General features: G+C 37.5%; 1 protein-coding gene across 5 annotated transcripts in view; it reads right to left on the bottom strand.

Moving 5' to 3' along the window:
- Positions 1–14,864, bottom strand: part of GLRA2 (glycine receptor alpha 2) — a 200,542-nt gene extending 185,678 nt beyond the window's left edge. The window contains exons 1-4 of one of the 5 annotated variants that reach the window (XM_029240745.1): positions 14,646–14,803; positions 14,032–14,210; positions 12,935–13,141; positions 11,754–11,887 (exon numbers count right to left, since the gene is read on the bottom strand). Coding sequence is in view for 4 of the 5 variants with exons in the window: in XM_029240742.1 (XP_029096575.1) it covers positions 11,754–11,887; positions 14,032–14,099 (202 nt within the window). In the remaining variant the exon portion in view is untranslated. Of the gene's footprint in view, positions 1–11,753; positions 11,888–12,934; positions 13,257–14,031; positions 14,493–14,645 lie in introns of those variants that run through there. The other 4 variants (XM_029240742.1, XM_029240743.1, XM_029240741.1 and 1 more) reach the window with 4 other exon arrangements.
- Positions 14,865–15,070: the final 206 nt, after the last annotated feature.

Below are 15,070 nucleotides of genomic sequence, written 5' to 3'. Positions count from 1 at the left end.
GTTTTTATATTTTGAGAAGACACTATATACTTCATTTTAAAATCAAATCTCAGAAAATGCTGGGGAAACTGTTACCCTCTTATTCATATTCCATGACTTCTATAACCAAGGATTCAGCAAAGCCATCTCCCCATCTGCCACTATGATGCCACTGTCTGCCTCCTAGAAATGCAGAAGCCTCAGTGATACTGGAAGCAAATGATAACAAGGAATCTGAGTCAGGCACCCAGGCTATATGATACAAAGTCTGAAGACAGAGTGCGTGCTAAATCACTTCTTTATAGTTAATCTTCACTCAGTTCCTCTTCAAGGTCCAGTATATGCCAACCCTCAACTACCAGAAAAGCTTAAACATCGGTATTCCATTATCTGTGGGTTGTACAGTGGAATATCAGCAACGCCAGTGCCATCACATGGATACCTTGAAGCAATGTTTCAAATAAAGGACTTGTTTGATACAGAATGCGTAGTGGCTCCATCATCAATGTGTCTTCATCTACTGTGTGAGATATAGTTGACCCTTGAACAATGTGGGTTTGAACTATACAGCTCCACTTACATGCAAATTTTTTTCAGTAAATACCTGCTAGTACTATACAATCCGCTCCATGTTTGGTTGAATGCACCCATGCAGAACTGTGAATACCAGAGGGCCCGTCGTAAACTTATACATGCATTTTCAATTGCTGGGATTCGGTGCCCCAACACCCGCATTGTTCAAGGGTCAACTATAAATGACGTGGATCAGAAGCCATTAAGGCTAAGGTAGCTTTAGTATTTCCCCACCCCCTACTTTGTTCTCTATATTTTACTAGGACCCTAGAGTAAGAAACAGGAAGAAAAAATCGTACTTGCTTATTTAACAAACTCAGAGAAAGTATGAAGGAAGAACTAGTAATAAACAAGTTTTATATATAGATAACTCTTTTCCCAAGACATTTCATGATATTCCAAAGACATTTCTCTTTCTGCATCCATCTTCATTGAAAACAATTTTCAGTAGTTTTTCCTGGGAATTTATATATCTAACTATATGAAACATCAATTTTGAGCAGACCAACTTAGAATATATTTTAATACTAATAAGTGGGGAGTTCCCTGGTGGCACAGTGGTTAAGAATCCGCCTGCCAATGCAGGGGACATGGGTTCGAGCCCCGGTCTGGGAAGATCCCACATGCCGCAGAGCAACTAAGCCCGTGCACCACAACTACTGAGCCTGCGCTCTAGAGCCCGTGAGCCACAACTACTGAGCCCATGTGCCACAACTACTGAAGCCTGTGCACCTAGAGCCCATGCTCCGCAGCAAGAGAAGCCACTGCAGTGAGAAGCCCGTGCACCCCGACGAAGAGTAGCCCCCGCTCAATGCAACTAGAGAAAGCCCACGTGCAGCAACGAAGACCAAACGCAGCCAAAAATAAATAAATAAAATAAATTTATAAAAAAATACTAATAAGTGAAGACCTTAACCTTAAGTCTACACACGTTATTTGAGATAAATATTGCATACTTTCAATTATTAAATGAAGGTTTTTTTAGTATGGATTCAAATTTTTTAAAATTTCAAGGAAGTGATGGGGAAAAACATTCTCAACAAACAGTTGAATGGAAATGGTATGAGAAACCATTTCCTGGAAAACTGCCCAAAAGAGAACGGCAGTCCAAAAGGAAATTTTCCATACAGGCATGCAACTTTGTCATATTCTGCTAAAAAATGTCTTTAGTTCAGGGTTAAAGGTCACTTGTTTAAGTGCGTATTTGTCACTCAGCATTCAAGAATCATAAAGACTAAAACAGAAGGTGATTATCAGATCAAAGTATTTTGCTGTACTGACATGTTTTTTCTTTTGTCTTCAATGTTTGTTTTTTCAAAATGCCACTGTTTGCTTATTTATTCATGTAAATGAAGCAGGAGATAAATAGCCTGTAATAATAATCTAACTTGTGGAGTAATTCTCTTGTGGCATCAGAATGCTAATGTTGACCATGTATCAAAGTGAAAGCCACATTTACGAATGCTGGGGCCTTCCCACTCTTAGGAATGTTATCTTTCTAGCAGATCATCGTATTTTATATGTATGTAGGTTTCCCATCATCATCACCTATTTTCATGGCAAAAAAATTTTTTTGGATTTATGGATTTTACCAAGACCACATTTTCCAAAGTGTATTCCATGAAACACCAGTTCCCCAAAATGTTACTCATTTAAGGAATCTGTGATCTAATAAGTAGAGGATAAGCCCCTGGGTAAAAGAAGTTTTTAAAATATCTATTTATTTGTATATTTTTACTGCAGGTTTTCTCAAAACATTTTTATATGCTAATGAATATTGGGAGTCTCTTGGAGGCTGTTTTGCAGAATTTCCATTCTGTTTTTTTTGTTGTTTGTTTGTTTTTTTGCGGTATGCGGGCTTCTCACTGCTGTGGCCTGTCTCGTTGCGGAGCACAGGCTTCCGGACGCGCAGGCTCAGCGGCCGTGGCTCACGGGCCCAGCCGCTCCGCGGCATGTGGGATCTTCCCGGACCGGGGCACGAACCCGTGTCCCCTCTGCATCGGCAGGCGGACTCTCAACCACTGCGCCACCAGGGAAGCCCAGAATTTCCATTCTTATTTCACATTTTAAACCTTATATCTGAGAACATCTCATGGGACTAGCATTTCGAGAAACGTCTTTGGCCAGATGCTGAACTAAAGAAACATGGTAGCTACTTTTCCTAGAAGCAACCTCTGTACATGAATTTGCTACCTCCGAACCTTTCAAAAACAAGACAAAAATTGTGAATGGCTGATTTCTTCAGTAATCCTCTCATAAGTTTCCAGAGTCTTCCAGAGAATAATGATCATCCTTGAAATATTGGGAGTCGAAATAAGATATCAGCAACTGCTAAGAATTCTGGATAGAATTAATAATTTCTCAGAGACCAATTCTCTAGGAAGATTGGATGCATCCAAGCTCTTCTGTGGGTGCATCAATAATTTACAAAAGGACATACTCAAAGATGTTAGACTGTAAAGACTAGGGACTATCAAAGTTGGACCTAGACGTCTTGGTCCAAGTCCTTTATTTTGGAGATGACAAGAATTAATCCCAGAGAGGTTAGGTGGCATGCTCTAGGTCACAGCTGGCAAAAGTGTAGTTAAAACAAGGCCTCATGAGTCTCAGTTTAGATTTTTTTTTTTTCTTGTAGGATCTCCCCCCGCCTTTATTTGGTAAGGCAATGCTGGCCCACACTATCTTGGGAAAAACACTATAAGGAAGATATTATTCTTCAGATACAGGAGCAAAAATGTCTCATTCTAGTCCTGTAGTTCTTAAACTATAGGGAGTAATGAAATCGTTAAAGTCAGTATTTTCAGATCCCATCATTCAGTGTTTCTGGAGAGGTAGAGCTGGAGAAATGCGGGGCCCAGCTATGTGCCTTTTTAACAGGACTCAGGCTCTAAAGCAGGTATTCCGAAAAGCGTGGTTTGAGAAACACATCTGTTTGGTTGCCAGTTTAGTTTAGCATTAAATCCTAAGTCCTTTGACTTGGCGTGCTCTATACAACGTTCAAGTATGAAAGACACAATTAATTCAAAGGAAAAAGTAGAATATGAGAAGTCCATCGTGAGCACTGCAGTATGTGTGTAAATTATCCTGAATTGTATCTTCTAACTGGGGTTGTTACAGTGTGGTTTGCCAAATGTGTGTATCCTTTACTTTTCAGAGACTCGGAGGTTCAAAGCTAAATAAACAGACCTCTTGTTTTCTGAATACATTTGAGGCGGAGGGGCGCAAAGAATGCTATTTCTAAGAGAAAGCCTGATAAAAGAAATCTCAGCTGCCTTGTTGGGCATGAATTGGTTCTTAGAAATCAACATCTTGAAGTATTTAAATGTAAATAAATCAGAAGAAGATAGATTATATTATCGTCTACGTATACTTGGGTTTTAAAAGTGAAAGAAAAATTAGGTGGTAAAGTGGTTCTGAGGTTTTCCTAAAGTAGCAGAATTGCCACGAGTAGTAGCTGTATTTCGGGTGCCGTAATCAAACCAACCAAGGAGTGGGAAACAAGCAACTCTCCCTTAGACCTGCCATTTCCTCACAATGCACAGTACTCTGCCCCTGGGCTTCCTGTTCTTCTAACCCTCCCACCCAGTCCTTTTTTCTTCTAACACTTCTACTTCAGCTCTGTATAGACAGAAGAGCACGGAGGAAAGACTGTGTCTCAGAAATGCTGCCGCAAGAGACTTGGCATTAAGTCTTGCGCTCAAATCTAAGTCCACAACCCATCCCAGCATGGAGAGCCTGGAAGGGATTGACTGTGGGGCAAACACAACAATATTAGCAAACATATTAACATATTAAATCAGATAGAAAGGAAGCTATATTAATTATTTTCGTATATTCTGCAGGAAGATCTCTCCCTCCTCCCTTCCCGCCCTCCCTCCCCGCCCCACCCCCGTCCATTGGTTGCACATCTTTCAGTTGTCTGCTTAGGAAACAGAACTACCACGTTCCACTATCTTCCTCTCTCTTCTCTGCATCTGGAGGTATCATTTATCTATTGGGATAGTATATCCAGATGATATCCCGTTCTCACTTCCCTGCTTTCCCAAGACTGATAAAGGAAGGCTTACTAAACGGATTATCAGCTTGGGAGCTTCTGCTCCACCAGGTTGAAGGGTGGCTTTGCTCATATGCTGACTTTGTGCTGATTATCTTCCATTTGCCCCCAGAGACTCTCCTCTTTTCTGTTCTTCTCTGTGCTCTGGGAAGCTGACCTTCCGGGTTTGCGTCATTGCGCTCCCTTGCCCTCAGACTTCGAGCTGGATTTGGCCAACGAGAGGTTCCCGCAAGGAAGTGGAATGCAGGAGGAGAGTGAGGTCAGAATATTTATTCCCTAGCTTCCTCCCTGCTAGGCCAGCACAGATTGACTCCATTGCTCCATAGATCTCATTAGGTGGCCTCTCGGTAGAGCCACTTTCTCTAGGTTCTGGCAGCTACTCCCTCCCTTGCCTCTTCAGGTCTATTGCTGGCAGTCCCAGAGTACTACATTCTCCCTTTAGGGACTGGTTTTTTCCAAACCCTCCCACAACCTGTTGGAGTGTGTCATTTCTTTCCTGCAAAGATCCTGGATGGTACAGCATTAAACTTACAAATTATGTTCCAGTTTTTACTGAAGTGAGAACTGACATTTAAAAGCTTAAATTTCTGTTTACCACTGTATACTTAGCAAGAACATGGTGCCTGGCATATAGATACTGCTCACTACTTATTTATTAAAGGAATAAACAAACGAATTGTGTGTTTAGATTCAAATATAAAGATGGAAAACCTTTACATGTAATTTTTTTGTGCTCACATATGTGCTCCCTTGCTGCAAATTTATTCTATTGCTTTGACAATGCATGGGCAAGTGTAGCTTATTTGTCCTCAAGAAAGTATGAGCCACCTCCTGATAGAAAAAAAAGAAGAAATAGAAAAATAGAAAACAAGACTTATCCAGTCACATTCATGATAATTGCCTATTGAGTTTCCACATTTTGACTCGATCCAGGATTTTCTTTTTCCCTCTTGGATGGACATGTTAATAAAACAGAGCCATCATTTGGTGTACTCATGTATTATACTTCCTAAAGGAGTGCTGAGTGCATAAACCAGGGCATGAGTCAGAGAGAGTGTCCAGTTTCCCTCTCATACTTGCCCCATGACCACGTTTGGTTGGCTAGCCAGGCTAGACTCCAAAATGGAAATCTAGTGACTTTATTCTTACAGGTCCTTCACACTTAAGAATACCAGTTAGAGACCTATTCCTTTTGCTCAGGTCCTTCCTTTAATGGGCTTCACATGGCTAAAAGCGTCTGCAGTCAGTCACAAGTGTTCAGAGTAGCCCTCTCAAGAAAGAAGTCCATGAGGAATATGGTGCATCCTACAGTCGAGACAGCCTCTTAGGTGTTAACTCCAAGGAGAACACAGCATGCTTCCAAAGACCTTGTTATGAGGCTTAATCAACCATATTTTCATTTCTAAGACCCTGTTCCAAACGTGTCTGATCCAACACACCAAGAAAAATACCCAACACCACCAAGAACGAGCTGATAACTATTTTTTTCTCTAAGCCTGATAGTGCCAACTGGACACATTATAATGTCCACTCTCTAAGTACCGAGATACCCTGATACATATGCCATTATTTTTTTAAATGAAGTCTCAGATTATCAGCAAAAGGGACTGAATTGTTCTTCAGCATGGGGAGTAACAGAAAGCACTATAGAACTCAGGATAAAATGTTTAGGCTCTTTTAATAATGAAAATTAAGGATATGAACTCACCCAGAATCAACCAAGGAACAGTACATTCTCAAAAACTAAATTATGGGCTTCCATTTCCAGTGCTCTTAACCTGCCATGTTGTAGAGACAAAATGTTCTCCTTAAAATACTTATTCTAAGATAGAAAATCAATTCACGTTTGTGCAGTGACCCTTGCAACTGCAGTAACTGGACAAGAAAATACATCAGAAATGACAGTCATATATCTTCCATTAAATTTAGAGCCCTTTCTAGGACCAAGCGAAATTGGTTCTATGTCTTTTACTTGGTTCATTTAAAACATGAGTCTAAGAAAATAATCAGGGGTAAGATTTGAATGGATAAAGATAATTCCTTCCCACAAATGGCTCCCTTTTTGTCTCATATTTAGAAATACGAAATAGCCCTTTCAGGTTGGAAATCTTCCCACCAGACTAATAAAGGAGAACCCACTGAGACACGTGACATCTACATCCTGGTTACTGTGGTAGGACTCTAAAATGCTAGGACTTCTTTGACTCGTTTTTTTCCATTAAAAAAAATTCAAACAACTTTAGGGACCCAATCACCATGAAGGCTAAGAGAATACATAGTCAGTGTCAGTTATCAAAGAGAAATAGAAGACTAGTAATAATAATTCAAATTATTTGTAATAATTTTAATAGTTGGAAACAAATCATTCAGATGTATGATCTCATTTGATGCTCAGAACAACCCAAATGAGGTGGGCAAAGTCAGAAGAAAACCTGAGTCATGGAGAGGTGGACACATCTTTTCTCCAAAGTGGCTGAACCAGGACATGAACCTGGGTTTTCTGGATCCAAGTCCAAGGCCCCTCCCACTCTACTACTCTGTCACCATGGAATGGAAGACGTACTCCAATAAATGAACTTATCCTTTGGAATAGACTTTACCAGAGTGTGTTAGAATGCTGTAGGTGCCTCCTTCTTGATGTTACCTCAAATCTCTGACAAGCAACTTGCAGGCCCATCATAGCAGCCTAGTATATACAAATGTGTTGATTGGTATACATATAGTACACAAAAGCTAAAATAAATTGTGACACAGCCAGTGGATTTTGGATATTCAAAAATCTTCATCAACATCATCCCTGAACAAAACTGTCATATATAAATTTCTCTTTGATACACGCAGCTTTTTCTTTCAATAATCACTTCCCCCCTTTTATCTCCTATTGTCTTATTCTATATAAAATGACTGTACCCTTTCAGGTGCCTCAAGGTTTCCACTACTTTCTGCACTCAAGTCAAATACTTCTGCAAAAAAAAAAAACAAACTTCTGAGACTTGTAAGCATTCTGTTCTTTTTCTCAGAACCCGTGGTAATATCTGATGCCCGCATCTGCCAGAGTTATCAAAGAAATGATCACACTAGGGCTACATTATCACCAACTGAGAGAATCACTCTTTCCAAGTGTCTCTGCTGGACATTTGGGCTCAAGTCACCCCTCCAGGGACTGGTAAGCACAACACATGAGCTTGAGCTCCACTTGGCTACAGACAAGAAACTTTCCAAGGGGAGAAACATGAAGACCTCTAGTTTTTTGGAAGTGGATCTGTTTCTTACTTATATCTGAAACACCTTTTGAGCTGATAACTCCTTGGAAAATAAAGGAAACCATACTGCATGCAAATGTAGGTTTTAATATCACACATCACACTTTAAAATTTAGGTCTCCGGATATGGAAGAAAGATTAGTGTGCGTGGCCTGCACAAAGAAGTGGAGGGAATAATTATCTCCTGGCATTATCTATTCCAGATCCTATCCCAAAATGAATGTTCTGGTGAAATGTATTTATTCACATTGGGATGAAACTTAGGATATAACTCTAAGTTAATTTTCTTTTCAAAGAAAATTTCATTAAAATAGATAAAGGCTTTGTTTCAAAGAGAGAGAATCAGAACTAATGCATTTTGCCCAGGTTTGAGCATTTCATTTGGCTTCTTTAAAAGCTTAATGTTTAAAGTGGCATTTTCAAGATACAATAATACTGACAAAGGAATATCTGTTAGGATGATGGAATAACACCATGATGAATCAACTGACAACGAGACAAATCACCCAAGTGGGGAAGGAGGCTTCCCTGTTGACATAGAACCAGCATTTACCATGGTTTCAGAAACAGGTAATTGTGAATGGACATAGCTTGTGTTTTTATCTGAACTGAGGATTTTGAAAATTTATGTTTTGACGAGGTCTGATCCAAGTCTCTATGGCTCTCATAGATGGAATGCAATTGGCAACTCTGACTCACGACTTTGTTTATACACTTGTGCTTCAGCACATCAGAAAAGCTATTTTTTCCCTATAGTTTCTAAGAATGACTCTCAATTACAGAGTCTAAGTCTGAATCATTTCTGGTTCCCTTTTCTAGCTTACATCCATCTTCCTTCTTGTATATATGCCCATTATGACATTTTTCAGAGCCCATCAGGGATATGGAATAGACATGAAATACTTTACTGACTTGAAAGGATGCAGGAAAAATTCCTTCCAGTAAGAAAAATTGTGCATATACATTTCTTTTCCCTTGCCAATGCATGGCAGCAAGGAAAACAGAGAAATGTGCTAATATTTAATAAGACTTCTAGAAAAGCCATAGCCTTTATCTCAACAGCCCATATTGGGCTCTTGCTTATATACTTGTGGTCAAATTTTGCCCTTCTGTCTTCTTCTTAATCACCACTATTGTTATTTTCAATATCATTGTCATCATCATCACCACGTTTATTGTTAGCATAGTCAGTTTGGTTTTTGGCATTTACAGGGAGCCTATCACCCTTCCAGATACAATCACATTTCCTAATCACCTTCCATTTCTACCTACTCTATAAAATTTATCATCGATACATTGCTAATCAACTGCAGTAAGTACTGTAGTCTTCCTAGTCTCTTTGCTGTTACAAGTTCCCTGTTATCTCTTTCTTTTATTTCTTTCTCCTCAGCTCAGCTAAAATCATCTTTGCTAGCCAGCCACTACGACCACTGGTTCATCCCTCAAAAGTTCCCACCCCTTCCCAATATGTCGTAATAACCTCTAATGGAATATAATCTGCAAAAAAAAAAAAAACCCTGAGTCAGTATGCTGTACACCTGAAACTATATATAATATTATATATATAAACTATATATATATAATATTATATATATATAAATAAGGTGCCTCCCTGCCCTCTCAGATGTGGTGCGGGGGTGAGTTGATAAAACATAAATATGCAAAAGAACTATATTAGACTTAGAAAGTTTCATGGGAACACCAAGGAGGAAAAATCATTTTAGTCTAAAATAATGGGGAATGTTTTACATCTAGGAAAAGCCAAGATCCTCACAGTAAAGAGAATTGTGAGAGCTGTTAGGTAATTGATCTGATATAAATGGTCCATGTAAGTAAAAGTTATGAAAGAATATCAGGGTTCATTGAATCGGAGAGTTAAGGGAAGAGGGAGCCAAAAGTCAGTACAGTTCATTAACGTTAGAGTCTTAAATTATATTCACCCATTTCCCTTTTATAAGTCTTTAAACATCCTGTACTCAGGTCTTTAGGACAGATCTCAAAAACATGGCCATGCTTTGCTATGCTTGATATTCTCCTCATTTATTTATTCTTTAGAATCATGAGAAATGTTATTTCCAAAGGGTGACATCCCCAGAAGAACCAGAAAAAAAAGCTGTGTGTGGAAATTATTGCTCATCATATATGGTCACTTAAAGTAGCATTGGCAACATGGGTGTTTGTTTTATTACTCTTTGCACTTTTCTTCCCTTTAAAAAACTTATTTCTAGAAAATAATGAATAATAGCTGCTATTAAACAAGATGCTCATAAACTTGAAACAATTTTCCATCTCTGGTCCTTCTCTATGAAGCTTTCCATGAATAGCTTAATAGGAAAGCGTCTCTGCTTTTGTTGGAGTCCTGTAGTATTTTAGCTGTACTTCCTAATGTTACTTAACCATTAACTACTTAACTATTTCTGTCTAGTATTATATATTATTGTATAAGTATTCATGTAACATCTACTCTGTCCAATGAAATTTTTGATGGTAGCATCCAAACCTGTTTCAACTCTCAAGTTTTCAAAGCATGCAGTAGTTAGTATCCTTTATGTAGTTCAGACTCAAAAGTTATTGAATGGCTCAGTGAATAAATGTACAAGTGAGCAGGCCCATTGAAAAAGCTGACTCTCGAATACTTACTCATAGGATTTTATTTCAAATATTGACTTCCATTGACCACAAAATTAATATGAAATTGGGCAAACATGAAAATTGTTTTCAGCAATTAGCTTTTGAACTAAGTTCTGTTGTCTCTTTTGGAAATACTCTATAAGTCAAAAACATCTGTTTGGTCAAAATTCTGACATATTTCTTTATGAAATGTGCCCTTAGCTGGGTATATTCAGAGGTGCAGCATTTAAAGAAGAAAAGAATTTTGAATTTAGTTTTCATGCTCATATTTGCCAATAATAAAAATTAATCAAACCTCAAGGAAAGCAATCCAATTAAATAGCTAATAAGCAAAACCAAAGCGATGCATGAATTATGACTTAATACCTAGAATATTGTAGATTTATCCTTTTATAAAATATAAGCACTTCACAATGCATTATTTTAAGTTAAATTATAAGATAAAATGCATTTATTTAAAATATGTATCTAAAAATTAAAACATCAAAAACAATTCAATTAATAGGTTCTTTCTTATTTCAGTATTTTTCTGATTCAGAGTAAAAATAAATCAAATAGATAAAAGGTAATTTCTAAGAAGTAATTTCTATTAATTACATTTTTGTAATGTTAAACATACAAAAACACCAAACTTTTTGGTTTGTTTCTAATTGAACAAAGGAAGTATCCACCATCTTTGACATACGCACTTTACAATTCTATGATCTTCTTTGTTAACTTCAGATAAATAATTTCAAATAAAGAATTAGAATGTTTAAACAGGAGGAAACCAAAACTTTGTAATATATTCATTTAGAGCCTTTTCTCACAAGGTTTAAAAATGAGAGAGGCCTGAAAGTGTATAAAAGGGCATGTTATATATTGAGATGTAAACTTCATTTTGGGAGTACGTATTTAAAACCCAAACCAAAGATTTTGGTGGAACGATTCGTACAAATCAAGTGCATCATTTGTTCTTGTATTCATTTCCAGTCCCACTCCCACTTTAGATAACATAGGAAATGTGTCAATAATCTCTGACGTTAGTTTTCTTTGTGCAACGTAACACAAATGAGGAAAGTTTTTGAAAGTGGCAAGCAACATGTAAAATTTAAGCTATTAAATCAACTAGTTCCAAAGAATGCCAAAATGAAATGAATACTATGCTTATTGTTTTCATTTTGTAATAAAAAGCCCTGAAAAAAATTTTTCAGAGTATTCAAACATCTAGATTTCCCACAGGCTTAATTAAGGTAAGTTTCAGTGAAACCTACCTTTAAAATTTGGCCTGATTCTTGCATCATATCCTGATGTCCTTCCCATTAATTTGTCCAAGAAATCTGAAGGAGATAGGGTCTGCGAAGGTTGTTTTCCAGACCTGGAGTCATGGTCTTTGCAGAAAGCTGCCCTAAACACATCATTAACTCTTTTAGCAACAATTACATTCTTATCACCTGAGAACTAATGCTCACAGAATGTTTGACATCATGTTTTGTAAATATATTTGATATGTTAAGAAGAAGAAAAGGAAAATTATAAACTCTTTGGTCAACTTCCTAACTTGTACATGGTCTAGAGTTAACTTTAAGTGATGAAAGGTATAAATCCTGAGTCATATCTCCTAAGTTACCAAACTTTGCCGTAAGATGTTTAAGATGATACAACATGCATAGCTTTAGGTTGTAGGTTTTACAGATATACAAAGCTGTTTCTTTCTAGTGTCATCAGAGAAATGAAGATAATTTCTAAAATTTATGTGATTGTGTTAAATTATTTCCACATGACTTCCAAAACATTCTTCCAGCATTTCGGCCCTTAATATGTCCTCTACTTTTTATAAAAAATACATAATAAGATGGGCAGAACAAAGTAAATCGTGAACTAAGCATCCCATTGCTTATTTTGTCACCTGCTAGATTCTATTCCAGCTTTCAGCTATTAATAATTTCCAATGTGTTTTCTAAAAGAAAATCTTCACTTGGAAATTTAACTTCATTTTAAAATAGGTCAACAATGAGCACGTCTGTACTTCTATCATTTTATCAGCTGTTATTTATATATTAGCATTTAAATTGTTGACTCTCTAGTATTCATGAAAAAGAACTTCTAAAGCATTTTGTCTTTTGCATTATCAAAAACACTAAATGGTAATTGGAAAATTTCTCAGACTTCCATTTTCCTTAAAAGGCTTATAAAAAGAGCATATATGGTTTATAGTGAGATGAATTCTTTGACAATACATAGTGGTTGACTGAATGTTGATTTCTTCCATAAAGTATATATTTTACAAGCTTTCTTTTCAGTATTTTGACAAATAATATTGTTAATTCTTATCACTAGGAAAATACCACATTCTTGCCGGTTTTTCAAAGAAGTAATATTAAATATAAGTACAAAGATGATATAAACATTTGGTAAGAGTTAAGAATTGATACAGTCACCTAGAAATACTCACATTCCCATATGCAGATTCATCTGATTAATCAAGTATTATTTGATTATAATGGTGATGGTGGTGGTGATGAAGATGATGATGGTGATTCTAATAAAACCCAGCCTACAGTTTTTCTTAATCATAGTAGGAGGTGTGAACCTGAAAGGAACATAGTGGGTTTTCCCAGTACTCATAGGATTATTGCTATATGTTCCATTTCTCTTGGTTCTGTGAAAAAATACCGTAAAATGTGGTGAAAATTAAATGAAGAGTCCTACACTTTGTTGTATGAACATCTCTTATCTCTATCTTGTCTTAGAACCTCTTAGCCATTAGGATGGCTATTTCACTTGCTGGTAATAATCTGGTATTTTGAGGTATCAATTGATTAGATGATTTGTAAATTAAGTAGAAAATGCAAGCATGCAAATAGTGATTTGTCACTTTTTAAAATTATGCATAATCCATTTCTCATGCATGCATGAACACAGAAGTGTCATATTAATTCAGTTTTGATAGGCAGTACATTTCTAAATATATTGAACAGCAGTACAGTGGTAAAATGAGATTTTAAATGTTTTTGGTATTTCAAGAAATTTCCTGAATTGTAGTTCTCATAGTATGCACCTAGTTGCTGAAATACAATAGAAGTCCCAAGTTAGCTAAGAATTTGGGTTCTTTTATATTTTACATAAAATGAGCATGCTCCTGGCAAATTAATTCAATCACTTCCACCATATGAAAAGCACTGCATTCAATAATCCCTTTAAATGACTTACAGAAGAATTTGAAAGCAAAAAAGAAAAAAAAAATCACCATTATATAGAAATGTAAAGAGCATGCAACTCATCAGAGTATCTTAATATCACATTGGCTGTGAAAATATGTTGAAATGCACAGAGTGGGGTTATGCATCATAAAACTTGCCTCTGTAAAAATTTACCACCTTCCCACCATAATTAAGCTTTTTAAAAGAACAAAAGAACTCTTAACTCTCCTTTATAAAATTAACATAATGTGGCCTGGGACATAGAGAAATAGATAAAAATTGCATGACACGTTCTCTTTCAAACAGTTTTCATGTGGAAAATACCAGCATGCAAAGTCGTTTCACCTACCTGAAGTGGTTTGTCTCTAAGAAAAATGCAAACAAGGCTGTCAGAATGTTCACTAGCTGCCGGTTCATTCCTGTATCTGTGATGCTTGTGGAAAATATTCCCGAAATGATTCCAGAAAGAAGCTAGGACAAAGTATCTATTTATTGTCCAGACTCAAAATCTGGCAGGAATCTAGTTTCCTTGAAAATCAAAAAGAGATTTGGGTTTGTACAGTTTGCTGAGAAAAAACAAAAAGTGCCAGTACTGGGCATCATGGTCAGGTCAAACGGGGGCTTAGGACCATCAGTTAACCTAGGAAAGACAAAGCCTTAGAACTGATGGATCCCCCAGCTGCTTTTCCTGAATAATAAAAATGCTGCTACCTTAATCGCATCACCATGCAAAGGGGGCTGGTGACAATGCCATGCTGGAAGTCGGGTTGCTGTAGCTTTTGTTTTATGTCCTTTCTATTTAGCAAATCCCTTTTCTCTAGAAAATGTTCTCTTTTTAAAAGAAGTTGTAAACGAGGGAGAAGAAAGGACTCTGCGTGCTGGAGTGGGTAGGAAGAAGAGGGCAAAATTGCTGAAATCCTGTGCTGGAATGAGGGCTACAGAAAGACGGAGACGTGATCTTACCGAGCCTATAAATTTCAGCACTCGGACAGCTCCTAGCTCTGAAGTGCGCATGTTTCCTTTTTCAGTCGCTTGGGGCGGGGGGTCGGGGAGAGGCATTCCAGAGGGGACGTTCCTGCTCTTCCAAGGCAAAGAGTGACTGGCCGTTCCGCGCGAAGGGGTGCTGAAGGGGTGCGGTGATGACCAGGGAAGAGCAGAGGTCAGGGTAGATGGAGAGGGTGAAGAAGGCTAGGGTCTGAGCTCCTGGAAATGCGAGTCTGTCATTGAGTGGGCGGGACGGGAGTTTGAAGCAGAAAAGAGAAGGGAAATAAGGTCTAGGCGTGGGAAAAGAAAATTGGGCGAAGCAGAGAACAGGATCTAGAGTACTGAAATTATAATAGGGGAGTGGGTAGTCTACTCGTTATCAGTGAAAGCTAGAGGCAAAAGAG

Source organism: Monodon monoceros, unplaced genomic scaffold (genome assembly GCF_005190385.1).
Source record: "Monodon monoceros isolate NGI ecotype Baffin Bay Population unplaced genomic scaffold, NGI_Narwhal_1 Super_Scaffold_22, whole genome shotgun sequence".
Taxonomy (NCBI): Eukaryota; Metazoa; Chordata; class Mammalia; order Artiodactyla; family Monodontidae; genus Monodon; species Monodon monoceros.
The sequence above is the reverse complement of the archived record's forward strand: the minus strand, read 5'-3'. Positions and strand labels throughout refer to the sequence as shown.